This window comes from Erinaceus europaeus, chromosome 12, assembly GCF_950295315.1.
Source record: "Erinaceus europaeus chromosome 12, mEriEur2.1, whole genome shotgun sequence".
NCBI classification, from domain to species: domain Eukaryota; kingdom Metazoa; phylum Chordata; class Mammalia; order Eulipotyphla; family Erinaceidae; genus Erinaceus; species Erinaceus europaeus.
The window spans coordinates 101,940,740-101,957,506 of NC_080173.1; the positions used below are offsets into that span (position 1 = coordinate 101,940,740).

The 16,767-nt window shown below is 47.1% G+C and overlaps 1 protein-coding gene across 2 annotated transcripts in view; it reads right to left on the bottom strand.

Annotated features, from left to right (window-relative positions):
* The window catches only part of ABHD5 (abhydrolase domain containing 5, lysophosphatidic acid acyltransferase), a 42,058-nt gene extending 26,674 nt beyond the window's left edge, over window positions 1–15,384 (bottom strand). The window contains exon 1 of one of the 2 annotated variants that reach the window (XM_007535772.3): window positions 15,230–15,384. In XM_007535772.3, the coding sequence (XP_007535834.1) occupies window positions 15,230–15,276 (47 nt within the window). In that variant the 5' untranslated portion in view covers window positions 15,277–15,384. The remainder of the gene's footprint in view (window positions 1–15,229) is intronic. The other variant, XM_060204829.1, reaches the window with a different exon arrangement.
* Window positions 15,385–16,767: the final 1,383 nt, after the last annotated feature.

Below are 16,767 nucleotides of genomic sequence, written 5' to 3' on the forward strand. Positions count from 1 at the left end.
CTATCCCTCTGGGAGCATGGACCCAGGGCCGTTGTGGGTTGCAGAAGGTGGAAGGTCTGGCTTCTGTAATTGCTGAACATGGACGTTGACTGGTTGGTCCATACTCCCAGTCTGCCTCTTTCTTTCCCTAGTAGGGTGGGTCTCTGGGGAAGCGGAGCTCCAGGGCACATTGGTGGGGTCTTCAGTCCAGGGAAGCCTGGCCGGCATCCTGATGGCATCTGGAACCTGGTGACTGAGTAATGAAGCTGAAGGGTTGTCATTCCACACATGAAGTCTCTGGACACAGTCTGAGCTGAAGCATGTTGAGGTGGCAATCGTTGTGTTGGTTAGGTTGTGATCGGCAGGTGCAATATTATTTGATATGGATTGGGAGAGGCATAGGGGAAAGTGGGCCCTATCCAAAGGTTCAAGGACTGGGGGAAGTATAGGTTCTATAGTGGAGATGTGAGATTCCTGCTGTCTTAGGGTTCAAAAAGACAATGGAAAGTTAATGTTATCATCGCATTACTTGGTAATTGGGTTAACTTTGAAAAGTCCTTCTGTTAGGGTTTGCTGTACAGTACCCAGTATCTTGTATATAGCTGTGCTATTGGTTGCTTCTGATCTACTTGGTCTAGGCTTTTGAGGGAGTCCGCACATCAGATACACATCCTATATATTAAAAAGACTCAGTCTGTGTTTTAAAAACTTTGAGACATACAATTAATTTTCCTCCTCTCATATTAATTATCTAGTGATTCATATGACTACACTTTATTAGGAGTGTACATAAACACCATTCCCACCACCAAAAGACAGTGACCCATCCCTCCCACCCACTCCCACCACCCCCACTGTCCCAGGAAGCTGCATGTCTACTATTATTTCTTTTGAAGGCATCCCATATGTCTCTGTTGTTGTTTTCAGTATCTCTTAATCTCTTTTTGAGATCTCTTACCTCTTTTTTAATTATCTCTAATTCATCCTCTATCTTGCTAACTCTGTCTTCAGCCACATTTAAACTATTCTCTCTCCCCTCTGTTTTCTGTAGTTCATCTACTTTGTTACCCTGTTCTGATGCTGTTTTAGCTTGTTCAGCTAGTTGTGTTTCAGCTTTAGCTCTCTAATAACTTTGAGATAATCAGTGTTTTCTTCCAGAGTCCCATTTGTTGCTTCTGCATTTCTGATGACAATTCTTTCAAACTCTTTACTCACTCCCGTGACTATTTCCATAACTAGCATTTGGATGCTGACCTCATTATTTTGTGCTTCAACCTCTGAGGGGCTTTTATCTGGACTCTTGTCCTGGTTCATTTCTCCAGTATTTCTTCTTGTTGGTTTAACCATTCTATATAGTATGTTATGAGGTCCCTCTCTCAGTACTTTTCAAAATTACTGATCATTCTTGCCTGGATTGACTTGTATCTAACTAAGGTACTTAAAGAGTTCAACAGTTGTGGAAATTAACAGTTGTTTCAATATTATTTCAATCCCTGAGTTGGAGCATAGTGCCTGTAAAGCCTCTTTTGTTCTTTTCTTCCCTGTAGGCTAGGGGAGTCTCAGGGCTTTTTATAATCACTCAGTCCTGACCAAGAGATAAAGCCAGGTGGAAGAGAGATAGCACAGTGGTCATGCAAAGAGACTCTCACACCTCAAGGATCTAAAGCTCCGGGCTCACTTCAGCTTCTCTCCCAAGCCGGGCAGCACTGCTGGGCCCTGTGAGTTTCTAAACAAGTCCCATTTATAGTCTGTAGTTTCTGAGGCAATTATTCACCATGTTCTCATCAGGAGAACAATGTGGAAAGGCTCCCACTATACAGCCCCACTGCTAGGCCACTGAGGTGTAGCTCTTTTCCTGAGTTTCTTGGTCAATTCTCTGTTCCCAGATGTCACCACAGGGCCTTCCCCCTGCTGCTCCAGCCTCTGAGGGCAGTAGCAATGGAGACTCATAGTTGCGGTTGGTGAGCCTTAGGGGAGTTCTCTCCTCCCTTCAGCAGGCTTTTTATTGGTAAAACAGACGGGAGGTGGCACCTCAACTGGCAAACTGCCAGACTGTTACCAGCCGCTCTGGAGTAAATATGGGCTTTAACCCCACAAATATCTCCTTAGGCTCCTCGCTGTCCATGAGCCACACGTGTTTTCACTCACTGGTGACTTGGTGGGTTCCCAAAGTAGTCCCAGTCTCGTCTTGTTGCAGTTTCAGGTGATCTTCGATATTCCTTGTTCTTTAGAGAAGTTTATCAACTGGGTAGAGCTGGAGGTCTGGGCAGAATTATGGTCTCTGAATGCTCTGGTGTTTGGTGAGTTCCCAAAGTAGTTCTAGTCCTGTCCTCTTGCAGTCCCAGGTGGTCTCCTTTGATATTTCTAGGTGATCCCCCCAAAATGTGCTTCTGTGGGCTCGTACGGTTCTTCCTCTGCCCAGAATAATTCCCTCCATTTTTTCTTAGATGCGGTCCCTAATCCTGATGCCAAGGACAAAGGACACTGATCATTCCTTTGGTCCCATTTATGGATCCAGCTACTATTGCTGTGAGTCTTAGTTTGCACAATTTCCCCCACTCCACTAAGAGCACAATGAATACTAAAAACTCACCTTGACAAGGCCAGCTTCAAACACACTGACTTGCTACTGCTTAAGTGAGCAGCTGCTAACTGTGCTTGACAGTGGACAGGCTCAGTGATAAGACACACCACATACCAGATGTGGGTGAAAAACAACAGATGAGGCTCTTTTCTTTTCTATTCCAAATAACTTCGATGGACAAAGTAATGACTTACAGGACCACTATGACACAAGCACATTTTTTTAATCCCCAAGACAGGTGCTCATGACCACTCCCATCACCAACTGGAGTCTTCTTCCACCATCCTGTAATGGACCACAACTAATGGAAGTTTCATCCTACATGTCTCCTGACTGTCTTAGTCTCTGTAAGTTCCACTTGTGAGGTTACCCCATTCTCATTCTTATCCTCTGGCTTATCTCACTTAACACTATTCTTTCCAGTTCTATCCAGAATGTGCCAAAGGATACTTCATTACTTCCTATAGCTAAGTAGTATTCCATTATGTGTATGTGGCATAACTTTTTTGTTTTTCTAATTTTTTGTTGCCACCAGGGTTATGGCTAGGGCTCAGTGCCTGCATTTTTTCTTTTGTTTATTTATGAAAGGAAAGAGAGAAATTAGAAAGGAAGGGGAGTTAGAGTGGGAGAGAGACCTGCAGCACTGCTTCACAGCTCATGAAGTTTCCCTCCCCACAGGTGGAGATTGGGGGTTGTGGGGATCGGGGGTTAAATACAAGTCCTTGCACTTGTTCACATGTGCCTTGAACTAGGTGAGCGACTGCTTGGGCCCCTGAAACTTTTTTAACCTCTCATCCATTGTGGGACAACTGGCTTGCTTCCAAGTCTAGGCTATTACAAATTGTGTTACTCTGAGTATACAAATCTCTGGACAGATGTTTTTGTGTTGTTTGGATAGATTCCTAGGAGAGGAACTGCTGGGTCATAGGGTCAGTCCATGTCTACTGTTCTCATCAATCCCCAGACTGTCTTCCACAAGGGTTTGACACATTTACATTCCCACCAACAGTGTAGAACAGTTTTCTCTTTCCCCACATCCTTACCAGCAGTTGTCGTTTCTGTTCTTCTTTAACGTGTAACATCTCCACCCATGCAAGGCAATATCTCATTGTTCTCTTGATTTGTATTTCCCTGATAATCTGTGACTTGAAGCTTTTTTCATATGCCTGTTGACCATATGGGTATCTTTGGTGAAGATGCCTTTCCTGTCCTCTCCCCATTATTTATGGGGTTGTCTGCTTTTCTGTTACTGAGTTTTATGAGCTTTTAATATATTTTTATTTTTAGCCCTTTGCCTAATGTGTGTTATGTAAAGTTCTTCTCTCATTCAATAAGGTTTTTTTTTTTTATTTTGGTGATAGTTCCTTTCATTGTATAAAACCTTCTCAGTTTGATATGTGGTTCCACTAGGTTATTTTTACTCTGTTTTCCTTGTTGTTGGGCTAGAGTCTCCAAAAAGACTCCCAAAGAAAACATCCTGGAGTGCTCTACCAGTGTTTTCTTCTATGTATTTGATGGTTTCTGATCTAACAGCCAAGTCTTTGGTTCATCTGGAATTGTTTTAGTGCATGGTGACATGTGGTGGTCCTGTTACATTCTTCAGTCTGTTTCAACTCCATTTGTCCAATACCAAATGAAAAGACTGTCCTTTCTCCATTTGGTTGTCTGTAGGTGTGGTGCTCATTCCTATGGGTAGAGAGCACTTACAGTAACATAGGCTCTTAATAGAAATAAGACAGAGAATCTGAGTGGGTGGAACAATAGCCAAACTCCCCCAAAAAAACAGAATTTAACAAATGTCAGTGCTAAGAGGCATTCAGGTAGAAGGTAATCAACACCAAGAACAATGTGGGAAGGTTACAAAAACCATGGTAACACATACAAATGAGGCACATGAAACAAGGCTAAGAAAGTCATGGCTGTCTATATGCTACTTGACTTTCTGTAATTATCTCCAGTAAGTTTAGTAACACTATGTATGTAAACACATACATGCACATGTAAGCAAATGTTATTAAATGACTGAATGATAAACAGTACATGTCTTCATGCAGGCTTTCATGTGAAGATACTATGCAAAGAAAAGAAAGGTGAAAAGGAGATAAAGAAAGAGCCTATATTATAGTGAGGGTCTGCTCTAAGGTTCTCTGCTGCCAGATGTAGACCTTTTTCATGAATAAAAAAATGGCAAGACCTCCTGACATCCTTTACAAGTTATATACATAGTTCATTACCACAGTGTAAACATAATAGATATTACTAGTACACTGAATATTAATCTTTTTGTAAATATATAAACCTATTTACAAATATCCAAGAAAAAAAGTCAAGACTTCAGCATTGAATTTTTCAATTTATTAAAAATGTTTTTAATTGTTAAAATGCAGTTAACAGTCTAGCAAAAGACTCTCATGATGTTTACCATTTAAAATTGAAATGTAAACTGAGCTCAAAGTCTTTCATCACTGACCAGAAATGGTCATCAAGGTCTAAAGGAGGCTAAAAAATATGAACTAGTACTAAAAGGAACTTTCTGAAAATTCAGTCTTATTTTCTAAAACAAATATCCCTCAAATCATAGCACGGTTCTTTGCCAGAGAGAATCAGAGGTCAAGCACACACACAAAAAAAAGTGAAATGAACTATAATGTACTACTGCTGTAACTGACGTCATAGGCACTTTGGGGAAGGAAAACACAAATGCAATCTCTGGTTCACCCATCTAGGCTCATCTCCCAACTCCAGAGTAAGTGAATAGCCTCCCCCAAGGAAGACTGGAACTAAGGGCCTGAGACTGAAACTGAGGACACAAGGTTGGAGCTTGTCAGATATATAGTCAATCTTCTGAGGTCACAGATCCAAAGAAAGAATTAAATCAATGTGTGCTAGCTATGAGACAGCAACAAGATATAGAGTTACATCATCACAGCTCTGGATAATAAACAGGAAAAACAAAATTTACCCTCTCTACTTCATTTAAGAAGATAAACAATAAACACCATCTCCATTCCAGAGACTCTAACTTCAGAAGTCTCAATGACAACATACAGAAAAGCCATTCACCACAAGGGCGGTATCTATGACCATCAAGAAGCTTACTAAAAAGCATCACAGGGCTTTCTGCTCAGCCCCAGCTGCCTGGTTCTGACTATTAGCAAGGCTGAAGGTACAAGTCCAATCAATCAATCAATGGAATCTTGCTTTATAATTTTTGTTAACAGAGACAGAATGCTATTAGTGAGCAGACTTTTGTGTAAGCCAACTTTCTAGAAACTAGACTAGGGAAGGAAGCTCAAGGGAAAACCAAATATGCACTTAAAACTAATCATATTAATTTAAGAATCTGATTTTAAAATATCTCTGAGTTTAACAGACTAAACACTCAATGTTTCCTTTAACTTCCTACCTAGTCTTCTTCTCTAAACAAATGGTTTGTCTACTGTTCCACCTCCCAGACCTGTCTTTTTCTTGAAGTATCATTAGCATTGTACAGTTCTTGTATAACTTATGCCACCAATATTTAAATTTTTGGCAATGCCTGCTTTTGTCCTCTAAGACATCTATCTATAGTATTACTAAATGTGAATTGCACAACCTATAAATATTGTGAAACAGTGAAAGAGGTTTCAGAGTATTATGAAGGAAATATACAGAAATCTGGCCAATTTCCACATACTCTTGGCCACTTAAAAAACATCTCAAATTAGGTAATAAGCAAAGAGTTTCATTATATTTCAATTTCATTTCAAACAGCCTCCATACTGGGTACTGTCAAGAGAGAAAATAATCTTTATTGTTACTTCTTCTGAAATCAGATGAGATCGGATGTGTTCAGGGTGGTATAATATTGCTTCTTTAACACAGAACTATACTTCATTTAGGAACATCATGAAGGCTTGGGTTTTATTGGAAGTACCCAATTCCCAATTTTACTTTTTTTCCCACCAGGGCTAACAGAAGCTTCACATCTGCAGGATTCCTCTGCTCCTGGTGGACTCGCTTTTTTTTTTTTCTTAATGATAAAAAGTGAGAGTTGGGTGGTCTGGGAGGTGGCGCAGTGGATGAGGCTTTGGACCCTCAAGCATGAGGTCCCAGCTTCAGTCTCCGGCAGCACATGTACCAAAGTGATGTCTGGTTCTTTCTCTCTCTATCATTTCTCATAAATAAATAAGATCTTTAAAAAATTATTTCAAAAAAAAGGGAGAGTAGGGGTGACACCACAGCATCAATGGTCACCCCTCCCTGAGCAGGAGCTTGTCTCCACATAGCGGCTGTGTCCTGGCCTGTAGTGAAGCTAGAGTTCTACCAGCTGAGCCATTTCCCAGGCCCCAAATCTACATTATTTTCAACTTCTCTGCAATTTCTAACAATTTCACAATTTCACCATTAACAATACTGAGTTGATGGGCTGGTGCAATAGCTCACTTGGATAGTGTGCTGCTTTGTCATATGTGCAACCCAGATTTAAATCTGTCCCCACTACATTGAAGAAAGCTTTGGTTCTGTTATCTCTTTCACTCTATGACTCTCTGTATTTATAGGGTAAAATAAAAATAAGCATTCTGAACTAAAGAATCAATGTCTTGGGGCTGGATGGTGGTGCACTTGGTTGAGCATACATGTCACAATGTGCAGGACCTGGGTTTAAGCCCCCTAGCCCACACCTGCAGAGGGAAAGCTTTGTGAGTGGTGAAGCAGTGTTGCAGGTGTCTGTATGTCTCCCTCTCCATCTGCCCCTTTTCACTAGATTTCTGACTGTCCCTATCCCATAAATCAATAACAATAATAATAAAAAGAACCAATGGTTTTTTATTTAATTGATTGATTGATGTTCTGGACAGAAACAGAGAAACTGAGATGGAAGGGAGCAGTAGAGAGGAAGGGAGAAACAGACACACCTGCAGCCTTGCTTCACTATGTGTGAAACTTTCTCCTTATAGGTGAGTGCCAGGGGCTTGAACCCAGGTCTTTGCACACTGTAATATGTGCGCTCTACCAGGTGAGCCACAGTCCAGCCCAAGTATCAACATTTTATTCATAGTCAAGTACTCCTTGCACTCTTTTCCTGATTGTTTCCTCTCTCCACAGGATCAACAAACCATCCTGGAACCAGACACATCATCAACTATGAATAAGGAAGTTACATTTGAATTTAGTGTAAACTGGTTAATAAATCGAAGTTGCAACTCATGTTATTTGTTAAAATAAGTCTATCCACTGAATAAAGAGATTAAAACTTAAAATTTTTTTGTTTTATTTGTTTGTTTGGCCTCCAGGGTTATCACTCCAGGGTTATCACAGGCAGGCACTGAAAATCCATTGCCCCTAGAGGTTATTTTTCTTTTTTCTTTTTTGCCTCCAGGGTTATTGCTGGGGCTCCATGCCTACAGTATGAATCCACTGCTCCTGGAGGCTATTTTTTCCTTTTTGTTGCCCTTGTTGTTTATCATTGTTGTTGTTATTGTTGCTATCATTGTTGTTGGATAGGACAGAGTGTTGGTATGTTTCATATTGGTTTGGTTCCCTTCCCCCCACCTCTGGAAGATTGTGGTTTAGCCCTGCTAGTTTCGCGGGCCGCTTGTCCCCGCCTCAAAAAGAACCCCTACAGACGTCCAGGGACCCAGCAGCAGCCGCTGAGGGATAATGATGGGGAAGCACATGGTATGGTGATTTGCCCGCTCGTGAATAAAGATTAAACTGCAGCTTCTCAGCCCAGCCGTGTGTCCCCGAGTCTCTGTCTCTGTCTACCACCGCGAAGCTAGCCCAGCCTGCTGGAGCCCCGAACGTTAACAACAACAGAGAGAAATTGAGAGGGATGGGGAGATAGAGAGGGAGAAAGATAGACACCTACAGACTTGCTTCACTGCTTGTTAAGCTTCCCCCCGGCAGAAGGGGGGACCAGGGGCTTGAACCTGGATCCTTGCCCAGGTCCTTGTGCATCATACTATGTGTATTTAACCCAGCGTGCCCCCACCTATCCCCTAAAATGTAAACATCTTTCATTTCAAACTTTCATTTCAAACTGAACAATAATTTTTCTTCTTTCTACACATATTCTTTTGTGATTCACAATCAAGTATGGGAAATCATAGAACCATGAAGTTTGAGTCAAAATCCAACAATATGTTTCTGCAAAACTGTTAGGACTCAGTTTTTAAGCACTCATTTTAAAATCCTTTCAGTGGTGCAACTGTAAAGTATGTAATCCGGTGCTGTTGTTAAGTGGACAATCCTGGCATCTTTACAACGTTCTGTTAAGTTCTATGTCACAGGACAGAAATGCACCTGACTGTGTTCTGGAGTCTGGGCAAAGTCTAGGCAGAACACTAAAGCAGGGGCCGGTTCATTCAAGGCCAGGAAGTAAAATCCTATCTCCAGCTGCCCCCAAACATTCAAGGTCATGATCCTAATTTCTATCCTTGTCAACTTCAAGCTATGAATTTCTTGAGCATATATCTTCTGATGTATGAATATATTATTTGGATGAAGATATAAGTCACTTAGCTGCAAAATGTATAATTATCTTAATACCTGCTTTTGTCACCACAGTTATCAATGGGGCTTGGGGCTTGCATGACAACTCCACCATTCTCCTAAAAATTACCCACCCCTTCTTATTTGATAGGACACAAACAAATTGAGAGGAGAAGGAAACATCAAGAGGGAGAGGGAAAGAGGACAGAAGCTTCCTTCCTATAGGTGGAGTCTGGGAGCTTGAACCTGGGCCCTTGTGCCTGGGCACACCACTGCCTGCCCCCACCTTCATATTTGTATTAGCATAAGTTCACAATGAATAAATAAATGTGCTGACACCATTTATAGTATGTGTGCTTAGCCCAGTGCACCACCATCCAACTCTCAGACACTTACCATTTATAGTGCCTCATTGGACTCTACCAGGCCTTTGAGTAAGACAAAAGCTGTGAAATGATAAAACAAATCTACAAACAGCTAGCTGAAAAACACAGTATAAGTGCCCCCCCAAAAAAAATCAGAGAGGGAGTGTACACTCTGCTGTGGACCACAGCAAACAGTGTAAAATCAGCTCTGGGACACAGCATTTAGCAAGACACATATTTAGGAAACAATAAGAGATAGCTTTGCAGGAGTCCAGTGCACAGGAATGAGTAAAAACACAAAAGACATGGGCAGAGGTAGACAGCATAATGGTTATAAAAAGAGACTCTTATGCCTGAGGCTCCAAAGTCCCAGGTTCAATCCCCCACACCATCTTCAGCCAGAGTTGAACAGTGCTTCCGTAAAAAACAAAACAAAGAAAATTTAAAAAAAAAACGCAAAGACAGATGAGAGCCACCCTGCCCGCCCCAGATTTGAAGTCAGGATAAGGTCATGTAGTTAATTGAGTGTGTGTGCCTTAGGGTTCTAAAAGTAACAAGAGAGGGGCTCAAGAATGAATACCACATCTGCCTCCTGCCATGGAGCTCACGCCTTACCTTGCTTGGTGCAATGGGCAAAGCCCCAGCACCACAAGGAGAAGCCATCAACAGCACCGGGGTAGCTCCATGGACAGTGGAGTGGTACTGACATGACTCTCATTCTGTCTGTTTTTCCCTCCCCCTCAAAAAAATTGAATAATAAAAATTGGTTCAGTCTGGGGTGATTCACCTGGTAGAGCACACACATTACTAGGACCTGGGTTCAAGTCCCATGCTACCGCTTGGGATGGAGTACCTATAGGAGGGAAGTTTCATGAGCAATTGAAAGGTGCTGTGGTATCTCTCCTTATCTCCTTCCCTCTAGAGGTCTGTCTCTCACTGTCTAACTAAAAGAAAAAATGAACCACTAATAGTGTGGTCAACATCTATTTTTCCACAGTTCACCTGGCTCTTGGGATAATTCCAATGCTGATGACCCAAACTATAAATAAATAAATAAGCAAGCAAGCAAGCCCTGGCAGCCATGGAGGTGGTTCAGCAGATAGAGTGAACTACCTGCATGGTGAAGCCCAGGGTCTGACCTATGTCACTGCATATAGCAAACCATGCTCTGGTCTATCTTTGTCTCATAAAATTTACTTTTTGAAGTGATCTCTAGAACCAGTGAAAGAGCTCACTTGGAGAGTGTGCTGCTTCGCCATACGTGTGACCCAAGTCTGAAGGAAACTTTAGGACTCTGGTCTCTTTCACTCTTTCTGCCTCTACCTTAAAAAAACAAACATTCTTTTCCAGACATGATATCTCCCCAGACAATAACTTGGGTCTACCTGCATATTAAATGTCAGGCTCAAAAAAAAAAAAAAAACTAGTAAAGTCATGGGCCCTTTGTAATATAACTAAAATAGGCCTACTATCTATAAAACGGAGACCCCAAATCTTCATCTGCACTATTCTTGGTTTTAGGCTCATGACTAGTCAACAATTAGTTCTACCTTATATGTTAACTCTTTTTTCAGCCACCAGGTTCCAGATGCTACCATGATGCCAACCGGACTTCCCTAAGCAGACGACCCCACCAATGTGTCCTAGAGCTCCGCTTCCCTAGAGCCCTGCCCCTCTAGGGAAAGAGAGAGCTAGGCTGGAAGTATGGATCCACCGGCCAATGCCCATGTTCAGAGGAGAAGTAATTACAGAAGCCAGACCTTCCACCTTCTGTACCCCATAGTGATCCTGGGTCCATACTCCCAGAGGGATAAAGAATAGGAAAGCTATCAGGGGAGGGGACAGGATACAAAGTTCTGGGGGTGGGAACTGTGTGGAGTTGTACTCCTCTTATCCTATGGTTTTTGTCAGTGTTTCCTTTTTATAAATAAAAAAATAAATAAATAAAAGTGTGTCAACTCCCCATCAGGTGAAATGGGGAAGTTTAGGTCGAGTCTACTGATCACCACCCTAAGTTAGGACAAGCGCTCAAAAAAAAAAAAAAAAAAAAAAAATCAGAGAGGGAGTGTACACTCTGCTGTGGACCACAGAAAACAGTGTGAAATCACCTCTGGGACACAGCATTTAGCAAGATTTAGGAAACAATAAGAGATAGCTTTGCAGGAGTCCAGTGCACAGGAATGAGTAAAAACACAAAGACATGGGGTAGACAGCATAATGGTTATGCAAAGACACTCTTATGCCAGGCACAGTTCACAGCCATGACAATCTGGTCACTGCCAAGGCTAACTCAGAGTCCCACCTGTGAGAGGGGACAATAGCTGGTCAGCTTTAAGAGACTGCTTACAGTCTCTCACCAGCAACCTCTCCTCAGGCATGCCCGGGACACCAGAGCACCTCCTAAATGGAGTTTCAGAAAGTGCCAACAATGCCACCTGAGTCCATGAAACACACAGGCTGCCTGTCTCCTCAGCAGCACAAGGAAGTGCACAAACAGATAAAAACAATGAGCCCCTCACCACATAAAGGAAGCCTGAGGGCAGGATCTCCTTATTCCTATTTCACAACTTTCCTGCCTGACATCTTTCCAAAGTCCTGTCTTTGTGGGGCTGCTCAAAACCTTGCAGTCTCACACCTTTCTCCAGGCAGCTAAGGCAGTCACCAAAATGCCAAGCATCGGTGGTGATGGTGCACAGTCTGTAGACTGTCCAGTGTAGATAGGCAGCCTTGAGAAACACAGCAGGCATGTCTGCAGGGACTAAACTCCCCACAAGAGCTTCACGAGTGGTGAAGCAGGGCTGCAGGTATCTCTGTCTCTCCATCTCCCCCTTCCCTCTCGATTTCTGGCTGTCTCTATCCAATAAATAAAGATGATTTAAAATAAATAAATTAAACTCTCCCCACAATTAAAAACAAAGCTACCTGACCACTGACAGTGTGTGAGGCTGTAAAATGATGGGGAGCAGTGGCTCCCTGTCAAAGTGCTTCAGGCACCTGTCCATAAGCTTCCCAGCTGTGTCAATTCTGAGATGCCCAGAGGCAAAAGTGAAGCTGCTGCCACATGTGAGAGCCTGAGGCTGCTTCACACTGAGAGAGACTGAGGCTGCTTCACACTGAGAGAGACTGAGGCTGCTCCACACTGAGAGAGACTGAGGCTGCTCCACACTGAGAGAGCCTGAGGCTGCTCCACACTGCGAGAAACTGAGGCTGCTCCACACTGCGAGAAACTGAGGCTGCTCCACACTGAGAGAGACTGAGGCTGCTCCAAAATGACAGAGACTGAGGCTGCTCCACACTGAGAGAGACTGAGGCTGCTCCACACTGACTGAGACTGAGGCTGCTCCACACTGAGAGAGACTGAGGCTGCTCCAAAATGACAGAGACTGAGGCTGCTCCACACTGACAGAGACTGAGGCTGCTCCACACTGACAGAGACTGAGGCTGCTCCAAAATGACAGAGACTGAGGCTGCTCCACACTGAGAGAGACTGAGGCTGCTCCACACTGAGAGAGACTGAGGCTGCTCCACACTGAGAGAGCCTGAGGCTGCTCCACACTGCGAGAAACTGAGGCTGCTCCACACTGCGAGAAACTGAGGCTGCTCCACACTGAGAGAGACTGAGGCTGCTCCAAAATGACAGAGACTGAGGCTGCTCCACACTGAGAGAGACTGAGGCTGCTCCACACTGACTGAGACTGAGGCTGCTCCACACTGAGAGAGACTGAGGCTGCTCCAAAATGACAGAGACTGAGGCTGCTCCACACTGAGAGAGACTGAGGCTGCTCCACACTGACAGAGACTGAGGCTGCTCCAAAATGACAGAGACTGAGGCTGCTCCACACTGAGAGAGACTGAGGCTGCTCCAAAATGACAGAGACTGAGGCTGCTCCACACTGACAGAGGCTGAGGCTGCTCCACACTGACAGAGACTGAGTCTGCTCCACACTGACAGAGACTGAGTCTGCTCCACACTGACAGAGACTGAGGCTGCTCCACACTGACAGAGGCTGAGGCTGCTCCACACTGAGAGAGACTGAGTCTGCTCCACACTGAGAGAGACTGAGGCTGCTCCACACTGACAGAGGCTGAGGCTACTCCACACTGAGAGAGACTGAGGCTGCTCCACACTGAGAGAGACTGAGGCTGCTCCACACTGACAGAGGCTGAGGCTGCTCCACACTGAGAGAGACTGAGGCTGCTCCACACTGAGAGAGACTGAGGCTGCTCCACACTGAGAGAGACTGAGGCTACTCCACACTGACTGAGACTGAGGCTACTCCACACTGAGAGAGACTGAGGCTACTCCACACTGACTGAGACTGAGGCTGCTCCACACTGAGAGAGACTGAGGCTACTCCACACTGAGAGAGACTGAGGCTACTCCACACTGACTGAGACTGAGGCTGCTCCACACTGAGAGAGACTGAGGCTACTCCACACTGACTGAGACTGAGGCTACTCCACACTGAGAGAGACTGAGGCTACTCCACACTGTCTGAGACTGAGGCTGCTCCACACTGAGAGAGACTGAGGCTGCTCCACACTGACAGAGGCTGAGGCTGCTCCACACTGAGAGAGACTGAGGCTACTCCACACTGAGAGAGACTGAGGCTACTCCACACTGAGAGAGACTGAGGCTGCTCCACACTGAGAGAGACTGAGGCTGCTCCACACTGACAGAGGCTGAGGCTACTCCACACTGAGAGAGACTGAGGCTGCTCCACACTGAGAGAGACTGAGGCTGCTCCACACTGACAGAGGCTGAGGCTGCTCCACACTGAGAGAGACTGAGGCTGCTCCACACTGAGAGAGACTGAGGCTGCTCCACACTGAGAGAGACTGAGGCTGCTCCACACTGACAGAGGCTGAGGCTGCTCCACACTGAGAGAGACTGAGGCTGCTCCACACTGAGAGAGACTGAGGCTACTCCACACTGACTGAGACTGAGGCTGCTCCACACTGAGAGAGACTGAGGCTACTCCACACTGAGAGAGACTGAGGCTACTCCACACTGACTGAGACTGAGGCTGCTCCACACTGAGAGAGACTGAGGCTGCTCCACACTGAGAGAGACTGAGGCTGCTCCACACTGACAGGGACTGAGGTTGCTGCACACTGAGAGACTGTGTGACCCAGAGTGTCTCCCTTCTCCTTCCCTGGGTCCCTATGTCTCTCTGCAGCTCGGGCCCAGCTGCTCTGTCCTAGGGTGTCCTCAGGTGTCCCCATGTCGCTGGGTGTCCCCTGCTGTTGCTGTGTCTTTGTCCCCAGGTATCGCCTGTGTGTCCCCGTTTCTGTGTCCCCAGGTGTCGCCGGGCGAAGACAAAAGAGTCCCAGAGCTGGGAGTCACCCAGCTCGGCGTTAGGGCTCCAGGGTCACTAGGACACCCGGTACCAGCGCCAGGACACCGCGGGCCCGGATCCGGGGTCAAGCCGAGGGCCTGGACTGACGGCAGGGTGTCCAGTGCCCCCTAGGCGCTAGGCCGGGGATGCTGGGACAGGGGCATCGGGGACGCGCCGACGGGGACGCGCTGACGGGACGCGCTGACCGGAACTCACTGACAGGACTCACTGACGGGGAGACAGGGGACGCGCTCACTGGGGACACGCTGACGAGGACTCACTGACGAGGAGACCGGGGACGCGCCGACGGGGACGCGCTGACCGGAACTCACTGACAGGACTCACTGACGGGGAGACAGGGGACGCGCCGACGGGGACGCGCCCGGGGACTCGCCCGGGGACCCCGCGCACCCACCGCGCCCCGGCCGCCGAGTCCTCGCAGCGTGGTCAGCGCGCGCCGGAGGCCCGGGCCGCCCCGCCACACTCACCGCTCGCCGGTGTCCGCGGCGTCCACCTGGTCCTCCTCCGCCGCCATGGCAGGGCGTCCGCGCGCAGGCCGCCGGCGAGTCCGAGCCGGCTGACAAGCCGACAGGGCCCAGCCGCGCCTCCGCCGCCCTTAAAGCCCCCGCCTCCCACGCATGCGTTCTCGCCCGGCCCACAGCCCCCCCACAGCCCCCCCTGCGTGCCATCGCGCTTGCGCATAGCAGCATAGCGGGCCTCCAGCCCCGCCCGTCACACTGGCCACGCCCACACCCCGGCAGCACGCCTGCGCGAACCCGGCCTCCAGCCCCGCCCATCACACAGCCTATACCCACGGCGCCTGCGCAGAGCCGCAGAGCCCGCCCCGCCCTTCATACCGACCAGACCCGTAGCGTTCCAGTGCGCCTGCGCACACCTGCCGGCCCCCGGCCCCGCCCATGCCACGCTCCCGGGCTCTCAGCCCGCGGGACAGGTGAGACTCGCCCAGCTGGTGGAGCTAGGTGGCAAGCTTTCTTATTGTCTTTATAAACTGGCCGGAGAGGAAGGGGAGATGCAGAGGGAGAGGCGCCGGCAGCCCTGCGTCAACACTGGCAAAGCTCCCCCCCGCAGGTGGGCGCCAGGGCTCGAACCCGGGTCCTCGCGCGCTGTGGCCGTGCACCCAGGCAGGTGCAGCAGCCGCGGGGCGGGTAGCTGGCCCACCTTCTGCTGCACTGGGTGCGCCCAGGCCCGGGGTGCTCCGGCAGGGGCCTTGCGGCGGGGTGACCTGGCCCGCCACCCTCAGCCCTCCCCTCAGCACCCGGGGGTGCACCTGAATGGGTGCTACGAGTTCCTGAGAGGAGGACACTAGCTTAGATGGCAACATCCCGGACATTGTCTCTTTTCAAGTCTTAAGACATCAGATCCCACCTGATCTAGGAATATGCGCCTCCCACCCAGCCATACACCCACCCACTCACCCATCCATCCATCCACCCACCCACCCATTCATCCAGCCATCCATTCATCCATCCATCCATACACCCATCCATCCATCCATCCACCCACCCATCCAGCCATCCATTCATCCATCCATCCATCCATACACCCATCCATACACCCATCCACCTATTCATCCATCCATCCATCCATACACCCATCCATACACCCATCCATACACCCATCCATCCATCCATCCACCCATCCAGCCAGCCAACCATCCATTCATCCATCCATCCATCCATCCATCCATACACCCACCCATTCATTCATCCATCCATCCACCCATCCAGCCAGCCAGCCATCCATTCATCCATCCATCCATCCATACACCCATCCATACACCCATCCACCTATTCATCCATCCATCCATCCATACACCCATCCATCCATACATATATACATACATACACCCATCCATACACCCATCCATCCATCCACCCATTCATCCATCCATCCATCCATGCACCCATCCATCCATCCATCCATACACCTATCCATACACCCACCCATTCATCCATCCGCCCATTCATCCATCCATCCATCCATACACCCACCCATTCATCCATCC